Below are 18736 nucleotides of genomic sequence, written 5' to 3'. Positions count from 1 at the left end.
TCACCCTGGCATTACTAACTCCGTACATGGACAGTTTTGTTTGTACTTCCATATATATTTAATTTAGCCTGTTTATTCAAATTTACGGGACTTTTTACTTTTTTTTTTTGTCTGTCGGCGGAGTTAGTGTCGTCTGTTACCCATGTGTTTGATAAAATGGCTGTAGAATAAAATTTATATATTGATATTCAAAAGCGTGACTTCAATCTTATTAGTCCCCCAAGACAACAAAAAGGATTGAGGCCCAATACACTTGCCCCAACTGTTCAGGGTTCGACCTCTTCGGTCGTATAAAGCTGCGCCCTGTGGAGCATCTGGTTAAACCATGTAATGATTGTTAGGACTTCATGTAACCTTGACCTCGTTTTCGTTTTTGTCGAGCCTTCGACTTTAGTCGAAAAAGCGAGACTAAGCGATCCTTCATTCCGTCGTCGTCGTCGTCGTCGGCGGCGTTCACAAATATTCACTCTGTGGTTAAAGTTTTTGAAATTTTAATAACTTTCTTAAACTATACTGAATGTCTACCAAACTTAAACAGAAGCTTGTTTATGATCATAACAAAGTATCCAGAAGTAAATTTTGTAAAAATGAAATTCCATTTTTTCCGTATTTTACCTATAAATGGACTTAGTTTTTCTGCAAGGAAACATTACATTCACTCTGTGGTTAAAGTTTTTAAAATTTTAATAACTTTCATAAACTATCCTTGATTTGTACCAAACTTGGACAGAAGCTTGTTTATGATCATAAGATAGTATCAAGAAGAAAATTTTGTAAAAATAAATTTCCACTTTTCTGTATTTTACTTATAAATGGACTTAGTTTTTGTGCGAGGAAACATTACATTCACTAGTACTCTGTGGTTAAAGTTTTTAAAATTTTAATAACTTTCATAAACTATCCGTGATTTGTACCAAACTTGGACAGAAGCTTGTTTATGATGATAAGATAGTATCAAGAAGAAAATTTTGTAAAAATAAATTTCCACTTTTCCGTATTTTACTTATAAATGGACTTAGTTTTTTTGCCAGAAACTAAACATTCACTCTGTGGTTTAAGTTTTAAATTTTTTTATAATGTTCTTAAACTATCCTGGATTTCTACCAAACTTGGACAAAAGCTTGTTTCTGATCATAAGATATTATTCAGAAGTAAATTTTGTAAAAAAAAAAATCACTTTTTCCGTATTTTATTTAGAAATGGACTTAGTTTTTCTTCCAGTTAACATTACATACAGTTAAAGTTTATAAAACATTTATTAGATTCATAAACTATCCTGGATTTTTTACCAAACTTGGAAGCTTCTTTCAATCAAAAGACAGTATCGATAGGGAAATTTTTATTGATGTTTTTCCTCATTTTTGTTGAGTCTGCGATTAACAGCAAAAGTAGGCGAGACACTGGGTTCCGTGGAACCCTTACGAATTTTTCTATGTTGAGTTTCCTGGTTAAGTTTGTTTCTTAGATACTATGTGCAATAGACCAACTACATTTAAAGCACATTTAGTGTATTGTTTTTAAAGTGTGCATGTATTTCCTATTTGGTTTATCTGACCTTCATGGACCATTCTCAGTTTATGTGATAGCTTTACTGAAAACTATATTTATCAATATACAAGCAATGGTCAGTATAGAAGGCGAGACATTTCATGGTGTGCACTCTTGTTATTTTTTGTTGCATATCAAATGTCCAATGATTTCTTTTGTCTCACCTGCAATGAACGTCTCATTAACTCCAAAACATATTAAAGGAACTTAGATTAAAAAGAACCAAATATAAAATACAAAGGCCAAGGTTAAACATGTGTTGTGAGATGGCAATACTCCCCCTATACCTCAAGATACTGAATAATCAAAGTGCGTGTAAGCATGGTAAGTAGTGAAGGATTGCTTTAATTTATCAATGGGAAGTAATATTAAATATTTCTTCATAAAAAATTGGCGTTGTCTTCCTTTGTCCAGAATTTTCGTTAAATCAACTAACACCAATGCTTTATCAAACAAAACTCAGTTAAAAAAAACTCGAATTATTTTTCAAACGTTTATTAAGGTAAGTCCATACAAAAACGTAACTTTTGTAGAGTTTCCTCCTTTAAAAATATATATTCATGTAGGATGGAGTATCACCTATCATGGCTATATGAATTCAGGGGTTAAGAAATCCACTAGCCCGACGCCCGGGACTACAACATTTAGACCTCGGGCAACCAAGACTTGTAACCAAAAATGCCCGACGGACTAGTAACAAAAAATTGTTGGCGTTTCTAAAATTGAAAGGGGAAAATCCACTTTTCTATCTTATCCAATCAGATTCAACTACGTCATCCGGGATTCCCAGAATTTGAACTGATTTTGTACAAGTTTTAAAATAGAACAAATGACTCTGGGTGGATCTTGTACTTTCAATATCGATATGTCAGTACAGGGGGTGGTATTGTACATTGCTTATGCAACCTGATTTTACCTTCTTCTGATTAATTTATTTCAATATAAATGTGAATCCCTTTTGACAGCAGAAACCTGACTTTTATCAGATATAAATTTGAAACATGTGCTGATAATTCTTTTACACAAACGTGATGATGCTATTGTATCTGATAAAACCCCCTCCGATCCTTTTACATACCCACGTATAGCAGTGATCAAGACTTGTATCATCCCCGGATTTGGTCAACTCATTATATCAGAATTTTCAGTGAATATTCAATTATCGATTAATTGAATATATATATGCTAATGGAATATTTTTTGCTAATGTAAACTTTGAATATCCAATTTGCAAAAATCTACTGTACAATGCCATGAATGGATAAAAATTGTTAAGTTTATAGAATTCATTGTTATTGCAGTAAACTCTGAATTTGTAAGGCATACTAGGGCTAGCAGGTCAGTTTTGTTGATCTAGTAGTTCTTCCAACATGTCCAACAGGGCTAGTAAAATCTTGCAACCAATTAGCCCTGGGCTAGTGAGCTATAACAAAATTTCTTAACCCCTGAATGAATTTCTTATCTATTTTGAACTACAAATAAGTTTGGCCTTCTCAGCATTATGTTTAGTCACGTGTGTAGCATACAAAATTGACATGCTAAATGTTTGACCACATATCTCACACATATATGCTTTTTCGCCCGTATGTGTTCTCATGTGTTCTTTTAAGTTTAGTTTCCGAATAAAATCTTTATCACAAATATCACATTTATAAGGTCCGTGATCATGCGCATTATGTTTTAAATGCCTTCGTCTGTCGTTTTGATTAGTAAAACCTCTACCACAGATATCACAAGCAAACGGTTTATCACCAGTATGTGTTCTCGTGTGTGATTGTAAGTGTTCCTTCCTACAGAAAGCTTTATCACACACATCACATTGATAAGGTTTATCACCAGTATGTGTTCTCATATGTCTACTTAGGTGAGATTGCTGACTAAATTCCTTTTCACATAAATCACATTTACATATTTTACACGGTTTTTCATCTGTATGTGTCTGCATGTGTCTTCGCATGTGATGAGACTGACTAAACGCCTTATCACATGTATCACATTTGTATGGTTTATCACCTGTATGAGATCTCATATGACGCCGTAAGTGATGACCCCGACTATAAGTATTACCACATAAATAACATGTGTATGGTTTATCTCCAGTATGTGTTCTCATGTGCATTTCTAGGTGCTCTTTCCTAGTGAAATCTACTTCACAGACTCCACATTTGTAAGGTTTATAGCCTTTAGGTTTTATAGTGCGACTCTTTAAGACCCGAGGTTTACGAAATCCTTTATTACATAATTTACACGACTTTCCCTGGCACTGTTTAACACAAACATTACCAAGACATTCTTTACCACTTGTATTAACAACACCAATCATTTCCCTGGTCTTATATGCATCGTTCATCAGTTGGTCCGTACTAGTCTGATCAAGAGGGATGATTGTTAGTATATTTTTCTTTTCAGTATCAGAAACCATATTTGTTTCTTTCTTGTCCTGTCCGACTTGGAACGTCTTTAAAATGTCTGAAGGTTGTTCATAGGATATTTCAGTTTCAGACACCATATTTGGTTCTGTCTTGTCCTGTCCGCCGTGGAACGTCTTTAAAATGTCTGAAGGTTGTTTATTAGATATTTCAGTATCAGAAACTATACTTGGTTCCGTCTTGTCCTGTCCGCCGTGGAACGTCTTTAAAATGTCAGAAGGTTGTTCATGAGATATTTCAGTATCAGAAACTATATTTGGTTCTGTCTTGTCCTGTCCACCTTGGAACGTCTTTAAAATGTCTGAATGTTGTTCATAAGATATTTCAGTATCAGAAACCATATTTTTTTCTGTCTTGTCCTGTTCGTCGATGAATGTCTCTAAATTGTCTGAACGTTGGTCAGGGGAGATAACTGTTAACATCTCTTTATTTTACGTTTCTGAAAATCTTATCTGCTCCTGTTCTTTTCTGTTCACCATGACCACTGCTGCTTAATATCCTTTAACTATCAAGTCAGGTAAGAATAACAGAGATTGTATAGTGGGGCCTGTTATATTTCTAGCCGGGTTAGAATACCGGAGATCGTATTGTGGTGCCTGCTATATTTCTAGCCAGGTTAGAATACCGGAGATCGTATTGTTGTGCCTGCTATATTTCTAGCCTGGTTAGAATACCGGAGATCGTATTGTGGTGCCTGCTATATTTCTAGCCAGGTTAGAATACCGGAGATCGTATTGTGGTGCCTGCTATATTTCTAGCCTGGTTAGAATACCGGAGATCGTATTGTGGTGCCTGCTATATTTCTAGCCTGGTTGGAATACCGGAGATCGTATAGTGGTGCCTGCTATATTTCTAGCCAGGTTAGAATACCGGAGATCGTATTGTGGTGCCTGCTATATTTCTAGCCAGGTTAGAATAACAGTTCCTTATCATGATGATTAAAACTTTTACTAATGTTATGCATATTCGTATCCACTCTTTGAAACACAATTCAGCCAGATTATCTAAAAATAATAAAATCTACGTATTACGAAAATGGATTTTAACTTAAGGTGATAGGGTGTCTTCCTCCATCTTGGATTTGAAAATAAGGTATATATATCTTTAATAGAATGTGCAAATTTTTAAAGAAGTACTAGGTAATTCATGTGTTAGAACTTTCACTTCAAAATCGAAATGACATGTTTTATTATATTTATGGTTGTATTTTACAAATAAAAACAAAAAAACTTTTGATTGTTTTAATTTTTCTAACTTTGCCACATGAAGTGGAGGCAACTCATATACAAGGGCAGATAATTCAGATTAAGGTATTTTCAGAATGTATAAGTATTTACCTATTTCATAATGTAGCAGGAAAACGTGCCCAGTAAATCAATGCCAATCAGATTTGCTCTAAATGTGTTGGTTGTTGAGTTACAAGCCAAAAACTGCATTTTACCCCTGTGTTTTATTTTAAGCCATAGGGGCTATCTTGGTTGGTTGGCAGGGTCAACGGAAACATTTTTTAAACTAGATACCCCAATGATGATTGTGGCCAAGTTTGATTTTATTTTGCCCAGTATTTTCAGTGGAGAAGATTTTTGTAAAAGTTAACGACGACAGACGACGATGGACGCCAAGTGATGAGAAAAGCTCACTTGGCCCTTAGGGCCAGGTGAGCTAAAAAATACACCCCACTTCTGAAGTTAAATGGTTGATCTCTCTTATAAAAATAAGTCTTCAAATATCAGGATGTATTAACTTTTAAATATTTATTGCTTATCGAGTTCATGGTAAAAACTGCGAGAAAAATCCTGAAAATTTATTAATGTTAAATAGGCTTTCCATACTTTGTACAACCTAACAGAGAAATCGATTGTTTACACAATATTAGTATTATTTGTGGTTCAGCGAATAAAGATAAGGATATATTAAAATGCAACATATATAAAAACTTACATATTGTTAGACTAGTAAAGGTAAATGAGCTTTATTTCACAGTTACGTGACGTGCGTCTCAAAACAAAATTCAAAGGGAGATAATAAAGATATACATATGGAACGCACGATTGCAAAAATCCTTATACAGATAATTCTACGGAACCTAATAAAAAAAAGTTGGTTATCCATACGTTTGTGTACCTTCTATAATTTTGAAAAAAATATAAAATAATCTGAATAGTTGGTGAGTATGTCTTTGATCTCTGAAGCCATATATATAATCATCTATAGACATTAAAAAATGAGTTACTGTGAAAAAGTTCATTTCGATTGAAGGTCTTCATGGTCTTTTCGAAAAACAGACGGATTATTTTTTTTCTTCAAATAATACTTTTGATATAAAATATCGTTTACAATCCTCAATCCTCAATCTGAAGGCCTGTTTGCACGAATTGTCCCAATGTGCCACAGCGCTAATTGACTTTAACAGGAGGATACCATTTTAACTGATAAAGTAAAAGTTTGTATTGATCATGCATTGTCTTTTAGAGCTTTCACAAGGATTTCTTTTTACAGTGTTTACAGTGTTTGAATTGTTAGTATTGTGGTAGGTCCTTTATTTTGAATTTAAATCGACCGTTGAGATTTGTGAAGTAAAACACTAACTGATCCCGATACATAGTCCCATGTTTCATATAAGAACAACGTCGATCGGTCATATATATATATATAGATTCTTACATTGATACCAGTGGATTATCGGATTTATCCAATCGAGATAGTTTAATTATCAATTTTAAAGTTCGAGCCGCCTCGGCGAGTACTTTAAAATTTATAATTTAACTATCGAGATTGGATAAATCCGATAATCCACGAGTAACTATGTAAGAATCTGTTTCTCTAATGATTAAAAAGACATTTTCTTTTTTTGTTTACCGAAAATCCCCTTCGAGTGCCTTTCACATTGCACGAAGTTGTCAATTTCATTAACACCTGTTATCATATTTTGGTTCATCCAGTCAGCCAAAAAGGTCATGACCCTTAAAATCAACCAATGATCTTCTGAGATCACCAGCAACCACACGTTGATTACATTTTTTTATACAATGGGTTCGAAAAGGGATAAATTTCCAAAGAATTAGAGAAATATATATATATCATTCATATTTTAATGAGGTTTTTTCTTTTCATAAAAGTTGGTATTCAAAGCAGATTTGTGATAACTTAGTTTATGCTTTTTTTTGTAATTGTGCAGATGTTTAATGCTTTAATCTATGCTGAATGAATTTAACTTGGTCACAAATTTATAAAACTCGGAAACAGACAGTCTGAGTCATGGAGTGCTTCAAGTATAGCGCGCGTATTGAATAGAAACCTGTCTTTTTTTTCTCACTCGGAACAAGATAAAGCTTAAAGTATTAAATACAACGATGTAGCTACTTGTCTATAATTACGTGTTGCACCTGTGGAAGATAAACATTGACCAGTGGCGGATCCAGCCATTAAAACAAAGTGCGGGGCGGCTGGGGGTTTCCAACTATATGCTCCCATTCAAATGCATTGATCGTCCAAAAAGGGGTTCCAACCCCCTAAACCCCCGCCCTCATGATCCGCCAATGTTGACGTATTCAATAAATACCTGTTTACTTGATACACTCGGGACAAGATGGAGTGTAGCGTATTGAATATATACCGATCTACTTATATTATACAAGATAGAGCTTGGCGTTGCGAATAATTAAAAAGAAATTTCTGTCTACAGTCTATTCTTCGTATTAAATAGATAGTTGTTTACGTGTTACAAACAGGACAAGATAGAGCTTGGTGTTTTAAATAGATACCTGTCTATAGATATAGGAAGATGTGGTATGGGTGCCAATGAGACAACTCTCCATCCAAATAACAATTTAAAAAAGTAAACCATTATAGGTCAAAGTACGGCCTTCAACACGGAGCCTTGGCTCACACCGAACAACAAGCTATAAAGGGCCCCAAAATTACTAGTGTAAAACCATTCAAACGGAAAAACCAGCTACACACGGGACAAGATAGAGCTTGGGGTATTGAATAGATACCGATCTACTTGCTACATTCGGGACAAGATAGAGCTTGGTGTGTTGAATAAACACCTGCTTTTTTTCTACATTCGGGACAAGATAGTATAAGAGCTTGGTGTATTGAATATATACCGGTCTACTTGCTACACTCGGGACAAGATAGAACTTGGCATACCGTAAAGATACCGGTATACCTGTTACACTCGGGACAAGATAGAGCGTGGCATACTGTAAAGATACCGGTCTACCTGTTACACTCGGTACACGATAGAGCTTGGTGTACTGTAAAGATACCGGTCTACCTGTTACACTCTGGACAAGATAGAGCTTGACGTACTGTAAAGATACCGGTCTACCTGTTACACTCGGTACACGATAGAGCTTGGTGTACTGTAAAGATACCGGTCTACCTGTTACACTCTGGACAAGATAGAGCTTGACGTACTGTAAAGATACCGGTCTACCTGTTACACTCTGGACAAGATAGAGCTTGACGTACTGTAAAGATACCGGTCTACCTGTTACACTCGGTACACGATAGAGCTTGGTGTACTGTAAAGATACCGGTCTACCTGTTACACTCGGGACAAGATAGAGCTTGACGTACTGTAAAGATACCGGTCTACCTGTTACACTCGGGACAAGATAGAGCTTGGCATACTGTAAAGATACCGGTCTACCTGTTACACTCGGTACAAGGTAGAGCTTGGCGTACTGTAAAGATACCGGTCTACCTGTTACACTCGGTACAAGGTAGAGCTTGGCATACTGTAAAGATACCGGTCTACCTGTTACACCCGGGACAAGGTAGAGCTTGGCATACTGTAAAGATACCGGTCTACCTGTTACACTCGGGACAAGATAGAGCGCAGCATACTGTAAAGATACCGGTCTACCTGTTACACTCGGTACAAGGTAGAGCTTGGCATACTGTAAAGATACCGGTCTACCTGTTACACCCGGGACAAGATAGAGCTTGGCATACTGTAAAGATACCGGTCTACCTGTTACACTCGGGACAAGATAGAGCGCAGCATACTGTAAAGATACCGGTCTACCTGTTACACTCGGGACAAGGTAGAGCTTGGCATACTGTAAAGATACCAGTCTACCTGTTACACTCTGGACAAGATAGAGCTTGACGTACTGTAAAGATACCGGTCTACCTGTTACACTCGGGACATGATAGAGCTTGACGTCCTGTAAAGATACCGGTCTACCTGTTACACCCGGGACAAGATAGAGCTTGACGTCCTGTAAAGATACCGGTCTACCTGTTACACTCTGGACAAGATAGAGCTTGGCGTACTGTAAAGATACCGGTCTACCTGTTACACTCGGGACAAGGTAGAGCTTGGCGTACTGTAAAGATACCGGTCTACCTGTTACACTCGGTACACGATAGAGCTTGGCGTACTGTAAAGATACCGGTCTACCTGTTACACTCTGGACAAGATAGAGCTTGACGTACTGTAAAGATACCGGTCTACCTGTTACACTCGGGACAAGGTAGAGCTTGGCATACTGTAAAGATACCGGTCTACCTGTTACACTCGGGACAAGGTAGAGCTTGGCATACTGTAAAGATACCGGTCTACCTGTTACACTCGGGACAAGATAGAGCTTGACATACTGTAAAGATACCGGTCTACCTGTTACACTCGGGACAAGGTAGAGCTTGGCGTACTGTAAAGATACCGGTCTACCTGTTACACTCTGGACAAGATAGAGCTTAACGTCCTGTAAAGATACCGGTCTACCTGTTACACCCGGGACAAGATAGAGCTTGACGTCCTGTAAAGATACCGGTCTACCTGTTACACTCGGTGCAAGATAGAGTTTGGCATACTGTAAAGATACCGGTCTACCTGTTACACTCGGTACAAGATAGAGCTTGGCATACTGTAAAGATACCGGTCTACCTGTTACACCCGGGACAAGATAGAGCTTGACGTCCTGTAAAGATACCGGTCTACCTGTTACACTCGGTGCAAGATAGAGTTTGGCATACTGTAAAGATACCGGTCTACCTGTTACACTCGGGACAAGGTAGAGCTTGACGTACTGTAAAGATACCGGTCTACCTGTTACACCCGGGACAAGATAGAGCTTGACGTCCTGTAAAGATACCGGTCTACCTGTTACACTCGGTGCAAGATAGAGTTTGGCATACTGTAAAGATACCGGTCTACCTGTTACACTCGGTACAAGATAGAGCTTGGCATACTGTAAAGATACCGGTCTACCTGTTACACTCGGGACAAGATAGAGCGCAGCATACTGTAAAGATACCGGTCTACCTGTTACACTCGGTACACGATAGAGCTTGGCGTACTGTAAAGATACCGGTCTACCTGTTACACTCGGGACATGATAGAGCTTGCCAATGGCGTATTGAATACTGGTAGATATCCGTCTACATGTTACACTTTGGACAAAATAGAGCTTGGAATTGTGTGTATGTGCACTATTTTATACTTTCGAATTCTCTGACTGGTAATTCAAGCGTTTGTATGTTCTCTTTCTTGTACTGTGTCCGAGTTATTGTTCGGGTGCGTGTATGTGCTCATCTTAATATATTGCCTTTGAGTGGCAATTCAGGTGTGTGTAAGTGCTACTTTTTATTATGTTCGTGTGGTAATTCGGGTCTGAGTATGCCATTTATTTTATACTGTCTCAGAGTCGTAATTCGTGTGTGTGTGTTTTTGCTCTTTTTTAACTGTATCCGTGTGGTAATCGATTATTTGTATGTGGTCTCACCTAACTGCGTCCTCAGTGGCATTTTGAGTGTGTGTATAATTTATTAAACTATATTTGGGTTGTATTCGTTTGTATATGTGCTCTTTTTAATTTATTATACGGTATCCTGAAAAGTATATGTAGTGTGTATGTGATCTATATGAAGTGGCGGATCCAGTTTTTTTTTTTTGACCGATCAATGCATTTGAATGGGGACATATAGCCGATCCCTCCTTTTATCCTGGGTTGGGACCCACTCCTTTTTTTAAATCCTGATATGGGACTGTGTCTTTACGTGGTACTTCGGTTGTGTGTTTGTGCTCTGTATTCTGTATACTACGTCTCTGAATAAAAATTTGAGTGTGGTCTATATCAGAGAGTGTTATTCTGGTATGTCTATGTTCTCTATCTTATACTGTCTCCGAGTGGTAATTCTGGTATGTCTATGTGATCTATCTTATACTGTCTCCGAGTGGTAATTCTGGTATGTCTATGTGATCTATCTTATACTGTCTCCGAGTGGTAATTCTGGTATGTCTATGTGATATATCTTATACTGTCTCCGAGTGGTAATTCTGGTGTGTCTATGTTCTCTATTTTATAATGTCTCCGAGTGGTAATTCTGGTATGTCTATGTTCTCTATTTTATACTGTCTCCGAGTGGAAATTCTGGTAAGTCTACGTTCTCTATTTTATACTGTCTCCGAGTGGTAATTCTGGTGTGTCTATGTTCTCTATATTATACTGTCTCCGAGTGGTAATTCTGGTATGTCTATGTTCTCTATTTTATACTGTCTCCGAGTGGTAATTCTGGTGTGTCTATGTTCTCTATTTTATACTGTCTCCGAGTGGTAATTCTGGTATGTCTATGTTCTCTATTTTATACTGTCTCCGAGTGGTAATTCTGGTGTGTCTATGTTCTCTATTTTATTCTGTCTCCGAGTGGTAATTCTGGTATGTCTATGTTCTCTTTTTTATACTGTCTCCGATTGGTAATTCTGGTATGTCTATGTTCTCTATTTTATACTGTCTCCGAGTGCTAATTAGGGTGTGTGTAAATTTGTATGTGCTCTATTTTATACTGTCTCCGAGTGGTAATTCTGGTGTGTCTATGTTATCTATTTTATACTGTCTCCGAGTGGTAATTCTGGTATGTCTATGTTCTCTATTTTATACTGTCTCCGAGTGGTAATCCTGGTATGTCTATGTTCTCTATTTTATACTGTCTCCGAGTGCTAATTAGGGTGTGTGTAAATTTGTATGTGCTCTATTTTATACTGTCTCCGAGTGGTTATTCTGGTATGTCTATGTTCTCTATTTTATACCGTCTCCGAGTGGTAATTCTGGTATGTCTATGTTCTCTATTTTATACTGTCTCCGAGTGGTAATTCTGGTATGTCTATGTTCTCTATTTTATACTGTCTCCGAGTGCTAATTAGGGTGTGTGTAAATTTGATGTGCTCTATTTTATACTGTCTCCGAGTGGTAATTCTGGTGTGTCTATGTTCTCTATTTTATACTGTCTCCGAGTGGTAATTCTGGTATGTCTATGTTCTATAGCTATTTTATACCGTCTCCGAGTGGTAATTCTGGTATGTCTATGTTCTCTATTTTATACTGTCTCCGAGGGCTAATTAGGTTGTGTGTAAATTTGTATGTGCTCTATTTTATACTGTCTCCGAGTGGTAATTCTGGTGTGTCTATGTGCTCTATTTTATACTGTCTCCGAGTGGTAAACTAATTCTGGTATGTCTATGTTCTCTTTTTTATACTGTCTCCGATTGGTAATTCTGGTATGTCTATGTGATCTATCTTATACTGTCTCCGAGTGGTAATTCTGGTATGTCTATGTGATCTATCTTATACTGTCTCCGATTGGTAATTCTGGTATGTCTATGTTCTCTATTTTATACTGTCTCCGAGTGGTAATTCTGGTGTGTCTATGTTCTCTATTTTATACTGTCTCCGAGTGGTAATTCTGGTATGTCTATGTTCTCTATTTTATACTGTCTCCGAGTGCTAATTAGGGTGTGTGTAAATTTGTATGTGCTCTATTTTTTCCGTCTCCGAGTGCTAATTCGGGTGTGTGTATTTGCTCTATTTTATACTGTCTCCGAGTGGTAATTCGGGTGTGTGTACATTTGTATGTGCTCTATTTTATACTGTCTCCGAGTGCTAATTCGGGTGTGTGTATGTGCTCTAGTATATACTGTCTCCGAGTGCTAATTAGGGTGTGTGTAAATTTGATGTGCTCTATTTTATACTGTCTCCGAGTGGTAATTCTGGTGAGTTTATGTGATCTATCTTATACTGTCTCCGAGTGCTAATTCGGGTGTGTTTATGTGATCTATCTTATACTGTCTCCGCGTGGTAATTCGGCTGTGTGTATGTGCTCTATTATATACTGTCTCCGAGAGGTAATTCGGGTGTGTGTATGTGCTCTATTTTATACTGTTTCCGAGTGGTAATTCTGGTGAGTTTATGTGATCTATCTTATACTGTCTCCGAGTGCTAATTCGGGTGTGTGTATGTGCTCTATTATATATACTGTCTCCAAGAGGTAATTCGGGTGTGTGTATGTGCTCTATATTATACTGTCTCCGAGTGGTAATTCGGGTGTGTGCATGTGCTCTATCTTATACTGTCTCCAAGTGGTAATTCGGGTGTGTGTATTTTCTCTATTTTATAACATGTATAATATGTCGGGTTCGTCCGAACATGAGCAACACGACGGGTGCCACATATATGTGGAGCAGGATCGGCTTACCCTTCCAGAACACGTGAGGTCACCCCCAGTTTTTGGTGGGCTCATGATGGTTCTTCTTTAGTTTTCAGTGTTGCGTCGTGTATACTATTGTTTGTCTGTTTGCCTTTTATTCGTAAGCCATTGCGTTGTTAATTTGTTTTCGATCTATGAGTTTGACTGTCACTCTGGGATCTTTTGACCCTCTCTTTTGTGTCTAAAAAATGTCAATTCGTGCGTGTACCTAAGTGTCAGTTATATGCGTCTTTTTCGAAGGAAACGACGATTTTAACTTCGACGGTTGGTGGTCAGTGTCATTCTTTTATTTCCTTTATAAATTAATTTCGAAGCACGCAAGCTTTAATATATTTTTTTTAAGAATTTATCATTAATTTTAATAACGAAAACATTAATCAGAATATATTTTAACGAAAAAGGCTGGCATTATATTTTAGCGTAAACATGGTAAAAGGCTGGCATTATATTTTAACGAAAAAGGCTGGCATTATATTTTAGCGAAAAAGGCTGGCATAAACCCCTACCATCAAAGTTAAATGATAATTTCCTATTTATTAAACACTATATATATCAAATATATAATATAATGTTTAATACGACTTGTCAGATAAGGCCATACAAAAGGTAATTTGTTCAGAGTTTCCTCCCTTAGAAATATAGGTAAGAATGGCATGAATGGCAGCCTTAGGAATCCCTGATTTTGCTTATTTTGAACTAAACTAATTTGTCCTTCTCAGTATTATGCTTTGTCATATGTCTGGCATAGAAAATTGAAAGGCTAAATGTTTGACCACATGTTTCACATTCATATGGGTTCTCGCCTGTATGTATTCTCATGTGATTCTGTAAGTTATGTTTCCGAATAAAATCTTTTTCACAAATATCACATTTATAAGGTCTTTCAACACATTTAGAATGCCTGCTTGCGTGTCGTTCAACGTCGATTTTATAATTAAAACCTCTACCACATACATTACACGCAAATGGTAGATCGCCAGTATGTATTCTCATGTGTAGTCGTAAGTGTTCCTTCCTAGTGAACGTTTTATCACATATTTCACATTGATGAGGTCTATCACCAGTATGTGTTCTCATATGTCTCGTTAAGTCAGGACGCTGACTAAATTACTTTTCACATACATCACATTTACACATTTTACACGGTTTATCACCTGTATGTGTTCTCATGTGGGTCCGCATGTGAGAACTCTGTCTAAATGCCTTATCACATATATCACATTTGTATGGTTTATCACCAGTATGTGTTCTTGTGTGTTTTTGTAAGAGATTTGACAGGCGAAATACTGAGCCACAAACGTCACATCTATAAGGTTTATCAACAGTATGTATCCCCACATGTTGATGTAGGTATTTATTCTTACTGAAATCCACGCAACACATTCCACATTTAAAGTGACACTTTTTTCCTGTCTTGTCCTGTCTATTTTAGATCGTCCCTAAATTGTCTTTAGGTTGGTTAGGGGAGACAACAGTTACAATCTCTTTATTTCGATTCTGATAATCTATCTGTTCCCGTCCTCTCCTGTCCACCATGAAAACTGTGAAACATCTGAGAATTGTCAACTGCCTTTAGGTTTCAAATGCGACTCTATAAGACCCGAGGTTTACGAAATACTTGTTACATAACTTACACGGCTTTCCCATGCACTTTTTACCACATACATTACTACGGTATTCTTTGCCACTTATTGCCAGCATGAAGAGGGGTGGACGTTAGTTGATAAAAATGACAAAATTTAAGTATTACTTAATCCAACTACATATAACATATATAAGTCTAAGAATATTAATCAGACAGACAGACAGACAGACAGACAGACAGACAGACAGACAGACAGACAGACAGACAGACAGACAGACAGACAGACAGAATTTAAGAATCACCTCCCTTACACTGCTTTTAAATTGTCTTAATTGTCCATTGACCAGAAATACATAGTTTCCCCCCTTTTTTGCCACTTATTCCTAACATTTTGAGCCATAACCCCCCAAAGTCAATAATAACCATCCCTTCATGATATGGAAACTTGTGGTTTAGTTTCAGAGAGATTCATACACTTAACAAAACCTTTAAATAGACTTATTAGAAGGGGATATAGTTACGATACTGTTGTCAGGTCATTAAAGATTGCATATTTTGGCTTTAATATTGATTCACTGATAGGGTCTTTGCATCGGAACTAAACACATTTATTTATAAAAAAAACAGTTGTTGGCATGACACGGGTTATGTTCTTCTCATATATTTTATGATAGTAAGTATGATACTAAACCCTAATGGGAGGGATTGTGCCTGATATTCATATGATGAAGACATAATCTTTCAATCAGTTTAATTGAGGTCTGGAGCTGGCATGTCCGCTAACTGCTAGTAGTCTGTTGTTATTTATGTATTATTGTCATTTTATTTATTTTCTTTTGTTACATCTTTTGACATCGGACTCGGACTTCTCTTGAACTGAATTTTAATGTGCGTATTGTTATTCTTTTACTTTTCTACATTGGCTAGAGGTATAGGGGGAGGGTTGAGATCTCATAAACATGTTTAACCACGCCGCAATTTTGCGCCTGTCCCAAGTCAGGAGCCTCTGGCCTTTGTTAGTCTTGTATGATTTTAAATTTTAGTTTCTTGTGTATAATTCGGAGTTTAGTATGACGTCCATTATCACTGTATTATTATGCATATTTTTAGGGACCAGCTGAAGGACACCTACGGGTGCGGGAATTCTCGCTACATTTAAGACCCATTGGTTGCCTTCGGCTGTTGTCTGCTCTATGGTCGGGTGGTTGTCGCTTTGACATATTCACCATTTCCTTTCTCAATTTTATTTTACTTAAACATATTTTAGTTATTGTTTGAAAACTACAAAAATGCTGATTATTTTGGGCCCCCTTTTTGGCCCCTAATTCCTAATCTATTGTGACAATTACCCCCAAAATCAATCCCAACCTTCCTTTAGTTGTATTGAACCTTCTTGTAAAAATTTATAGAGATCCATATACTTAAACACAAGTTAGTGTCCGTAAACTAGATAAGATAAGATAAGATAAGATATTTTATTTCCAATTATGGGCCCCAAAGGGCATAAACATTACAACATCAATAATTTTTTCATAATACAATACAAACAATGAGATAAAAAAAAAAGAAAAAAAAAAAAAAAAAAAAAACTAGAAAAATGCTGATTTTTTACCCTTTTTTGGCCCCTTACTCCTACATATTTAGGAAAATTAACCCCGAACTGAATCCCAACCTTCCCTGTGTTATATAGAAACTTGTGGAACAATGTCAGAGATCCATACGGTTACACACAAGTTATTTTGATAATAATAATATAATAATTATTTTTTTCATCTATTTTAAAGAGGGTAACTCAATTAGAACTAGTCTAATTTTCATCGAGGACCTCAAACAAAATACATGTATACAGTTAACATTCATACATTCATACATTAAAATACAATATATATATTACAATATATATTACTAGTATATACACAATTCAGTTATTGAAATATACAAATGGTAATAAATGGCAATATTTGATAAAGTTTTGTTAAAGCCCCAGTCCCACTAGACCACGATCGCACCACGCTTACCGCGATCTAAATTAAATTCAGATCGTGGTGAAGTCGCGGTATGAGCGGCATGAAAATGTAAATTTTCGTTGCTTTCACGATGCTACAACGTCCTCATTACGCTTCTACAACGATCCCGCTACGATTATAACACGTTCTCACCGCGCTTATTCTGCAACCTTACTACGCTTATCAAGATTTTTCTATACATTGGTGAAAATACTAGACTAATTTATGATATTTTATTGTATACAGAAGAACATGATATACCTGGTATTCTCCTCCTTATTGATTTTGAAAAGGCATTTGATTCAATTTCTTGGAGTTTTATTGAAAGTGTTTTAGACTTTTTTAATTTTGGACCTTCTATTAAACATTGGATCACTACTTTTTATACCAAAACTCAATCTGCAGTAACTCAAAATTGCCATCTCTCAGATTTTTTTGAGATTCAGAGGGGCTGCCGACAAGGGGATCCCCTATCACCCTATATATTTTTACTATGCGCAGAAATACTTGGTATACTTATACGAAATAATGACAAAGTTAAAGGAATCACTATAGATGACTCAGAGTATCTCATCTCACAATATGCAGATGATACCTCTCTTATACTTGATGGATCACCCGAATCTTTGGATGCATCTCTCCGTACTCTAGATAAATATGCAGATTTATCAGGTCTTAATATAAACTTAGACAAGACCAAGGTTGTTTGGATTGGGAAGAAAAAGTTTAGCCAAGAAACTATGTGTGTTAAGTGGGGATTGGAATGGGGTTCCAGCAGATTTACACTTCTTGGGATAAATTTCTCAGTGGATATTAGTGAAATTGAAAATTTAAACTATAACCCCAGGTTGAAAGAAATTGAAAACATTATAAAAACTTGGACTAATCAAATACTCTCACCAATTGGAAAAATAACAGTGATAAAAACACTTATAATATCAAAATTAAACCATCTATTCCTGTCCATACCTAGTCCAAATAGCACAATGCTTAAACATTTTACTGAAAAAATATTTTCCTTTATTTGGGATAACAAACCAGATAAAGTCAATAGAGACACCTTATCCAAACCGCACTGTTTAGGAGGACTAAAAATGATTAATATTGAAAACTACATAAAAGGTCTTAAACTAACCTGGATAAGAAGAATAAATAGAAATAATTCAAAACTAGTAAAACTATTCCTCTTTTCAGAAAATCTGAATTTTTTGGAAATGCAATTTCTTGGTCCTTATAAAAAGTTGAATAGTCCATTTTGGAAAGAAGTATTTGATGCTTGGCAAGATCTTCAAAATGTACAAAATAACTCTCAAATTAAAACATGCCCCTTATGGAAGAATGATGGAATAAAGATTGGTAACCATTCAGTATTATATAAAGATTGGACAAAAAAAGGGGTTTGGCTGATCAATGACTTGTTACAGGAAGATGGAAACTTTATGACTTTTGATCACTTTAATAATGTATACAACATGTACAATATTAAAACTAATTTTCTCACATATCAAGGCCTAATTTTGTCAATAAAAAAGTATTTAAAAGAATATCAAATATGTCCAAATGACTTAAAGAGAGAAAACGGTCCAGTTTTGCCCTCAGTATTAAAGGTTTTTTTTAAATCCCAGAAAGGTTCAAAAGATATGTATAATATTTTGAATGGTAAAAAGTCA

At 36.3% G+C, this 18736-nt stretch overlaps 1 protein-coding gene across 1 annotated transcript; it reads right to left on the bottom strand.

Annotated features, from left to right (window-relative positions):
• Positions 1-2027: 2027 nt before the first annotated feature.
• LOC143051856 (uncharacterized) lies at positions 2028-5987 on the bottom strand. The gene is made up of 2 exons (XM_076224846.1): positions 5919-5987; positions 2028-4981 (listed from the first exon to the last, which is right to left on the bottom strand). The coding sequence occupies exon 2, from the start codon at positions 4397-4399 to the stop codon at positions 3011-3013; it is 1389 nt and encodes a 462-aa protein (XP_076080961.1). The 5' UTR covers positions 4400-4981; positions 5919-5987; the 3' UTR covers positions 2028-3010.
• Positions 5988-18736: the final 12749 nt, after the last annotated feature.

The sequence above is a fragment of the Mytilus galloprovincialis genome, chromosome 11 (assembly GCF_965363235.1).
Source record: "Mytilus galloprovincialis chromosome 11, xbMytGall1.hap1.1, whole genome shotgun sequence".
In the NCBI taxonomy this organism is placed as follows: Eukaryota; Metazoa; Mollusca; class Bivalvia; order Mytilida; family Mytilidae; genus Mytilus; species Mytilus galloprovincialis.
The sequence above is the reverse complement of the archived record's forward strand: the minus strand, read 5'-3'. Positions and strand labels throughout refer to the sequence as shown.

Excerpts from the sequence above, each read along its gene's own strand:
- LOC143051856 (XM_076224846.1), bottom strand. The coding sequence starts at position 4,399 with ATGTTAACAGTTATCTCCCCTGACCAACGTTCAGACAATTTAGAGACA.